This window comes from Octodon degus, unplaced genomic scaffold, assembly GCF_000260255.1.
Source record: "Octodon degus isolate 3935 unplaced genomic scaffold, OctDeg1.0 scaffold00092, whole genome shotgun sequence".
Taxonomy (NCBI): domain Eukaryota; kingdom Metazoa; phylum Chordata; class Mammalia; order Rodentia; family Octodontidae; genus Octodon; species Octodon degus.
In genome coordinates, this window is record NW_004524668.1 from 6,475,625 (window position 1) to 6,483,818 (window position 8,194).

At 41.2% G+C, this 8,194-nt stretch overlaps 1 protein-coding gene across 7 annotated transcripts in view; it reads left to right on the forward strand.

The window, feature by feature from the left end:
- Positions 1–8,194, forward strand: part of Ubr4 (ubiquitin protein ligase E3 component n-recognin 4) — a 134,468-nt gene that overhangs the window by 30,698 nt on the left and 95,576 nt on the right. For all 7 annotated transcript variants that reach the window (XM_023722546.1, XM_023722550.1, XM_023722547.1 and 4 more), the window contains exons 18-26: positions 349–518; positions 1,824–2,106; positions 2,711–2,846; positions 3,751–3,830; positions 4,298–4,426; positions 5,118–5,300; positions 5,401–5,523; positions 5,610–5,839; positions 7,720–7,841. In XM_023722546.1, coding sequence (XP_023578314.1) covers positions 349–518; positions 1,824–2,106; positions 2,711–2,846; positions 3,751–3,830; positions 4,298–4,426; positions 5,118–5,300; positions 5,401–5,523; positions 5,610–5,839; positions 7,720–7,841 — 1,456 coding nt within the window. The remainder of the gene's footprint in view (positions 1–348; positions 519–1,823; positions 2,107–2,710; positions 2,847–3,750; positions 3,831–4,297; positions 4,427–5,117; positions 5,301–5,400; positions 5,524–5,609; positions 5,840–7,719; positions 7,842–8,194) is intronic.

The window sequence follows — 8,194 nt, forward strand, 5'->3', positions numbered from 1 at the left end:
ATGTGGTGCTGGGGGATTGAACCGCGGTCCCTGTGCTTTGCTAAGCTTGTTCTAAGTAGGTGCTTTAGACCACTGAGCCATCTCACCAGCCCCTATTTTTTTATTTTGGCGGAACCGGGGATTGAACTCAGGCCCTTGTGCTTGCCAGGCAAGTGCTTATTCTGCTGAGCCATCTCCCTGGCCCCGTGTCTTACTTTGTTGAACTAAATGATTTTTCTCCAAATTCCTTCTAAATCTCCTGTTTCTTTACTCCGTCCAGGATTTGACAGTGAACAGCGGTGCGCATGAGTAACCTTTGGCCTTGTTTTATGCCCGTTTCCTAATGACTTCCTGTGTCTCTTATGGCAGAACACACTACTGCAGCAGCTGGGAGTTGCCCCTTTTTCCGAGGGTCCTTGGCCCTTGTACATTCACCCGCAAGGCCTCTCTGTGCTTTCACGCCTCCTACTTATCTGGCAACATAAAGCTAGCACACAAGGTGACCCCGATGTTGCTGAATGCCTTAAAGTTTGGGACAGGTAAGAATCCTCCATGAGAAGGTTTGTAGAGGCAGTTATTTACTGTTTTGTTTGGCTTCCTTGTAGTTAATCTGAGGCTTTGGGATGTTGCTGTGATTATGTGTTTAGAGTAGTAAGGATGGGAGAATGAGGGGAGCTGTGGGAAGATGCGCTTTCAACAAAACAGTTATACTGACTGTGGTCTGGAAACAGAATCTTCCGGGAGCACGCTGGGGATTTGGCTATAATTGTTAGAACCTGAATCCTAAGCATAACCAATTTTATTCTGACCTGATTTTTTTGAAAGAGAGGGAGCAGGGGAAGCCAACTCTGTCTTTGGTTATTTTGCTTTTCACATGATACCATTTAGAGGGACTTGCAGACTTTTTGGATAAATTTTAAAGAATTTATTTCCTTGGGGGAAGCTCAGATTAATCATCTAAATCCTCCTTGGATGGACCTGTATTTGCCATTTTTGTTTACATGGTTAGGAGTCTTCAAAGCAGTTTGTTTTCTTAAAGGGCTTTGCTTTTCTAGTCCCCATTTTGGGATCAAATAGCTCTAGCGTTGGATTTAGGAGCTCATAAACCTCCTTGGATGCCAGAGGCCCGCTGTAGTTCTCCTGGTGCCACCTTATGAAAAGGCTCAGAGCCGGCAGGGTGGGTGCTGCGAGGAAGGGCACCCTTATTAAAACACAAATCTCTTTCCTAATAGCCAAGGGGAGTGGAGAAAGTTGGCTGTATTCATTCCTTTATTTGCATTAAAGCTCTTCTGACAAGTTCTCAAATATTGTAATTGCTTTTTTATTATTTTATGGTTTGATTCATTTGTAATGAATGAATGATTATGTAATGATTATAACCTATAGCATAAATTACAGAATTTGGGGCAGGTTCTGGCTTCTGTCTTAACTAACGAGACCAGAAATCAAAGTAGCATCAAGATATAGGAAAAAGTAATTGAGTTGGTTCTGTCTGCTTAAGTATATTAAATGAAAACAGCAGCATCTTTCAGGGACCTCGTAGTTGTTTCTGTTGTCACAGATGGCAGAGGGGGCATTGACATTACTGTGATATTTGAGAGAACATAAAGCTATTAGAAGTATTTTTGCGACCAAGTTTGACAGTTTGATTTTTTTTTTCCTGACAGCTTGATAGGCAGATTTTAGATATTTTCTTTTTTTTACCATCCAGCTTTTTTTTTTTCCTGCTTATATTGTTAATGTGTGGATTCAAGGAGTTTAACTGTTTTAGAGCTTGATTAAATTATAACCTTGGGAGACTTGGAACATTTTCTCACCAGTATCCTCCTTTTTCTCTGCTGTAGGTTTTTGTCTACAATGAAGCAGAATGCCCTGCAAGGGGTGGTGCCCAGTGAGGCGGAAGATCTGAACGTAGAGCATCTACAGCTGCTCCTGCTCATTTTCCACCACCTTTCTGAGAAAGGCCGGCAGACGATCCTGACCCAGTTGGTCCAGATCATCCAGGAGCTGAGTGTCGGCATGGATGCCCAGATGCGCTCTGTGCCTCTCATCCTGGCGCGCCTCCTTTTGATCTTCGATTATCTGCTTCATCAGTACTCCAAAGCCCCTGTGTATCTGTTTGAGCAGGTACCAGCCCACACATTGTTTTCGCTCCACTGTTACCCAGGAGTATCTTTCTTCTTAGTGGTTAGGATTCAAATCGAAAGTGACCTGCTCGTGGTTGGTCTTAACTGTTCAGGGTTGGTTTAAGGGTAGAATTAGGAAAGTTACTAGAGGTTGCTTATGTGCACCTGTACTTTATCCAGAGATGATGTAGATTACTTGATTTGATATATTAAAATTGGATTATAGTCTCCTCTCTGGTATTCATTTTGAATTAATTGTTTAATAAAAAATGTTTTGAACATCAGCTCTTAATGGGTGTTTATTAGTAGCTGAGTAATAATCAACTGGTCAGTTTTATGGTTCATCAAAGCCTCTTCTAAGAATCCAAACTGAAGGTGAAAGAGCACTTGAGGGTTACTGTGTTCAGCATTTCTTAAAATGTTTCACTGAGCTGTGTTCCCTTTATGCTCCATCAGATATTGCTAAGTCACAGAAAATTTTTTAAATTTTTGTTTTGGTTTGTTGAATTTCTAGGCCTTGATGTGCCAACCTACGTATCATGTCTGAAGGAAAAGTCAAAATAATGACTATACGTCTTTCCTAATTTGAGTTTTCGTTCTAAAAGGTGCAGCATAACCTGCTGAGCCCTCCTTTTGGGTGGGTAAGTGGATCCCAAGACAGCAGCAGCCGACGAGCAACCACCCCTCTCTATCATGGGTTCAAAGAAGTAGAAGAAAACTGGTCCAAGCATTTCTCATCAGGTGAGAAAGAAGATTATCAATATGAAAACAGCTTCCCAATTCTCATTGCCAGGGTCACATATGAAGCTTGGGGACTCCTAGAGGATCTTTGTGTTAGTTTACAGCCTATGGGCAGTAAACATCTGTGAATTCAAGACAGCTTCAGAAATTGACTCCCACATACCCCACATTTATTTTTCAAAATTGAGGCATAGAATTTAGGGGTCCCTTAGTCTGGCCATAGGACACAATGTATGGATTCTTCTCACTCTTGGTGATTAAATTTAGTTTTTCCTTAGTGGTTCTCACCCACAAGCTAAATTTTTTAAGGCCTTGGTGATTTACTGTGCTGAAAACCATGGGAACACTATATTCTCTGCACTCTCATGTAGTAGTTGTCTGTTCTTCTGATGAGGTATCTCTTGAGTTCACTTAATAGTATATTTATTCATATCCAGAGGACTATTAGATAGCGACTTCTATGAAGTCTTAAGATCAGTTTACTATCACCTGTTAGGTAATCCCGTGAATATTGGGAAAACAACATAGTCTTTAAAATGTAGTCGGTGTAATGGTGTAATTGATTAACTTAGTCATAGAGCACCGTAGTTAACTCCTAGAACAGTGGTTTCAAGTGTAATGTAAATGCCCCATGCTAGGGGACATTTGCCAGTGTCTGGAGAAATGTTTTGGTTGTCACAGTTTGGTGGAGGATTGGGGAGGTGGCTGCTACTGGCATCAGGGAGCAGAGGCCAGTTGTGTGTTAATTCTGCAGTGCACAAGGAAGCCTCTCACGGCAGAGAGCTTTCTGGCCCCAAATGTCAGAAGTACCAGGGCTGAGAAATGTGCTAAAATTTCAACATTTGTGCTTGGTAGACTGCATGTAGAATGAAACTGTTGGTTTCACTAGCACATTGCTTTCCAGATGCTGTCCCACAACCCAGATTCTACTGTGTCCTGTCCCCAGAAGCCTCAGAGGACGATTTGAGCCGACTGGATTCCGTGGTACTGAGGACTTTGGAGCCCCTTGTTACACGTGGGCTCAGATGATCCCTACCAGATCAGCACCGAGGCAGTTACTTTCTGTAATGATAGAGTTTAGTGTGTGTTAGGATCTGAGCTTTTGTTATATAGAAAATGCTGTCTTGAGATGTATTTGCTGAGCTGCCCTTTTGCTGTAGGGCTCGTCACCTTTGCCTTGTTATATTTGAAGATTCTTTCTAGCATTTATGATGTGCAAATATTTTAATGGCCAAAAATAGTTGACTCTTTTGTCCTAAAGTCTGCACGTGTATGCTCAAGATAGTTTACATGCTGAGTGAGGGCCTAGGAAGTACCATCTGATGCAAGGAGGAATCAGAAAGTGCCACTTAAAGGGGATATTTTGTCAATCTTGAGCTTAAGTGATAGTGCAGGGGTAGTCAGAAAAAACATCTCAAAAAGCAAGAAATGATTATCTTTTCTGATATTAGGCCTGTGAAGTTCTTTTCTCGAAGCCTGTCAAATATGATGAACTTTATGCTGCGTTGACAGCCCTGCTCGCAGCAGGGTCCCAGCTCAATACTGTGAGGAGGAAGGAGAACAAGAATGTGACGGCTCTGGTAAGACCACAGAAGCCCGGTGAGACTTGGGCTATTTGATAATCAGTGATTTCTACCAGACGTTTCTTTCTTCCAAAAGTGGTCTAATCAGCTTATTGAATATTTGTTTCCAAAACTGACCAGTATTTCAGTATTTCTATGTAGTTTGAGTGGTTATTTTTACCACAAACATCATTTTATCATTTTTCCATTCTTTTGGTTTAGCGCTGAGAGACATAAGACTTCGAGGGTTAGCTGGGCCTCCTATGGCTGCTGAGTGATGTCTGATGTTGGGACACTGACACTTGCGAGTCTTCTGTGGTTCTCTGGGTGTATCTTTGTGTTTCTAGGTATCATATCAGCAGTCCCATGCCACACGAAAGGCTGGCTGATTATAAGCCTGCCAAACAGAATATCCTATTCTGCTTAATTGGTAAATGACTAATGAGCCAGAATTGTCATACCTCATCCTTTTTGGCCAATGAAATGTATGTAATGTGGAACAAATTGTTTTTTGGCATTTTAAGCTTTATTATTAGGCATATTCTCTAGAAAGGTCTGAAGAGCAGACACAAGGGTAAATCTCACTTGAAAACAGAGATTCCACACAATTCTACTTCAAAAGTTTTATTTGGAGTAGTTCTTGTTGTAAAGGAACTTGTATGCCAGTACCTTGTTCTCACTCTGTGACTGCTCTGTTTCCTTCCTCCAGGAGGCCTGTGCCCTTCAATATTACTTCTTAATTTTGTGGAGGATTCTAGGAATTTTGCCACCATCAAAGAGTTACATGAACCAGCTGGCCATGAACTCGCCTGAGATGAGTGAATGTGATATCTTACATACTCTGCGATGGTCAGCTCGCCTCCGCATCAGCTCCTACGTCACCTGGATAAAGGTATACCTGTAATCCAGAGCCTGCTGTGAAGGGGTGTTACTGTCATGTTGTGTGCTTATTGGGGCCTTAATGCTAAGCCTTTTTCTTGTTGTCCAAATAGGATCACCTTATAAAACAGGGAATGAAGGCTGAGCATGCTGGCTCTCTGATAGAACTGGCCTCCACCAAGTGTAGCTCAGTGAAATATGATGTTGAAATTGTAGAGGAATACTTTGCTCGACAGGTATGCTAATATTAAAACTGTAATGATAGAACTTGACTTCTGCCAGTCTTTTCCCACAACTAATTATCATCCTGGCATTTTTAAAGATTTCATCCTTCTGTAACATCGACTGTACCACCATCTTGGAGCTCCATGAAATTCCTAGTCTGCAGTCCATTTACACACTTGATGCTGCTATCTCAAAAGTTCAGGTCTCTCTGGATGAGCATTTTTCTAAGATGGCTGCAGAGACCGATCCTCATAAGTCATCTGAGATCACCAAAAACCTCCTTCCAGCCACGCTCCAGCTTATTGACACCTACGCATCCTTCACTAGGTATGGCGAACTGCCCACCTGAGGCACAAGTACTGCTTCCCTGTGCGGATCTGCCAGATGCTCAGTTTACGTGTTCCTCTCTTAAGGCATAGAAATACAGAGGTGTGCTGATGAGGGAATTTTCACATAGCTCACGAGGAGTCAGAAGAAAGTTTTAAGTTCTCTAATTCTTTAAAATGTTTTCTAGAATTTTACTTGTAGGATACAAAAAAAGCTAGTGTAATTTTTCTAAACACCATCATTCCTTTTTTTTTCTCTTTTGGTGGAACCAGGGATTGAACTCAGGCCCTTGCGCTTGCCAGGCAGGTGCTTACTCTACTGGGCTATCTCCCTGTACCCCGCCCCTATCATTCCTGATATGAACTGAAATGAAGCCCTTTGAATATGTTTTTTAAGGGCTGGCCAGATAGCTCAGCGGACTAAAGCATCTGCTTAGGCAGGCGCAGTGACCAGGGTTTGATCCCTTGTCTGCCTTGCTGGCCCAGCCCCTGGGCCGTGCTGAGATGGCGACTGAGACTGGGTATGGTGGTGCGTGCCTATAATCCCAGTGGTTGGGAGCCTGAAAACAGGAGGATCACTATGAGTCTGAGCTACGTAGAGAGACCCTGTAGATCCTGTACTAAAATACAAAAAAGAAAAAAAAAAGCTATAAGAAATTCACAAAAAGGGGAAAAAAAGCAGAGTAGCAAATGTTCTTTAAATTCATGGTGTACTAGATAATTTCTTCATGAGTTAGAGATTATTTTGAAATTTCGTGTTTTTTGCCACAGACTTTGCAAACTATTTCCTGTGAACTTTGGTCTCTTAAAAACTACTTCATTTTCAGTATATAAAAATGGGGAGATTAATTACAAATTGCTATTTCTGCATTTTCTTAAATGCAAAGCTCTGGCAAAACTGGGCCTGGTTTCTTATCGGATGGTGCTGATGGGCCTTTTAGAGATGAGTGCCCAGACTATGGTGCAGCACCCACTTACTTACCACGAAGGGCCTGCGCTGCCGTTAAACTTGAATATTGAGGTTTTAGTTTGCAAAAAACAACTCCTACATTAATAGTGTCTGTCTTAAAAGAAAAAGGAAGAATTCATGTGCCATATGTTTGCCATCAGTGTACTAGGACAAATAATGGAGGAAGGGTTTTCCCTCGCAGCAGGTCCTGCCTGGCCCTCTTAAGCTTCTTTATTCATCTGGTCCCCGTAGGATCTCGCTCTTTAGCTCCTGTTGTATGGAGTTTTTATGCTGACAGGGCTCTGGGTCATTGTAAAACTTGGCTAACCTTGTCTTTTAATGTGAATACCTTGCAGTAGAAAGAGGACTATCAATTGAGATAATCTTTTTGAGCACATGTAAGTAATAAATGTAAGTGCCTGCTATGCCAGTGCTATGGTTGGTGCTAGAGATAGAGTAGTAGCCAAAATAGGACAACTTATGCCCTCTGGGAATTTCTAGGCTTTCCTCTGACCTACTAGGCCAGTGCTTCCTAAACTGAGCTGATAACAGTTTTGGGCAAGTAATTATTGTGAAATGAGGTGTAAGTTGAAATTGAACAGATTTTTGGTTTATTTTTTGATATTTCTCAGAGTTACTGATGTATGCCAGTGTTTCAAGCTCAGGGGAGGATAGATAGAGTATTTACCATTTTCCGAATTGATTTGTCATGGAATTATGTTTTGGGGACATTTTAGGAAATGAGGTATTTTTTGGGACAGTGGTACCCGTTGGAATTCTTGGGAAGGGACTGGCACTGTTAACTATATTTTAAAGGTTAGGAAACTAAGATGTAGCCTTTTCAACTTGTCTAGGGTACATTTCACCAGACTTTGATGGGATTAGAGTCATACAACTCTCCTATCTCTCTCTCCCCACCATATTTTCTTTAGGGCCTATTTGCTACAGAACTTTCACGAAGAAGGATCCACTGATAAACCTTCCAAGGAGAAGTTGCATGGTTTTGCTGCTGTTTTGGCTGTTGGCTCTAGTAGGTGTAAGGCAAACACTCTAGGTAAGTGGATGAATGTATTTTAAGTAATTTCAATAATACTGCTTTCTCTGTTTACTGGTGTTTAAAGTTTATTATAGCTTTTCTGTGTGTCAAGAACTTACATAGATTTATTCACCTTCTTCACAAAAACCTTGTCAAGAATTATTTCATTTTTGCTCATTAAGAAATTGAAGCTTAGGTTGCATTTTTCAAGTTTTACTTCTTACAAATGATGAAGCTGAGATCTAAACCAAGACCAGTGGTTCCAAAGCATGAGGCTATTTGGCCTTTATCATAGATCTGTGTTATTTTCATTTATGGTAGTTAGGAAACCAGTCTAGTGCAACCTTTTTTTTTTTTTTTTTTTTTTTTTT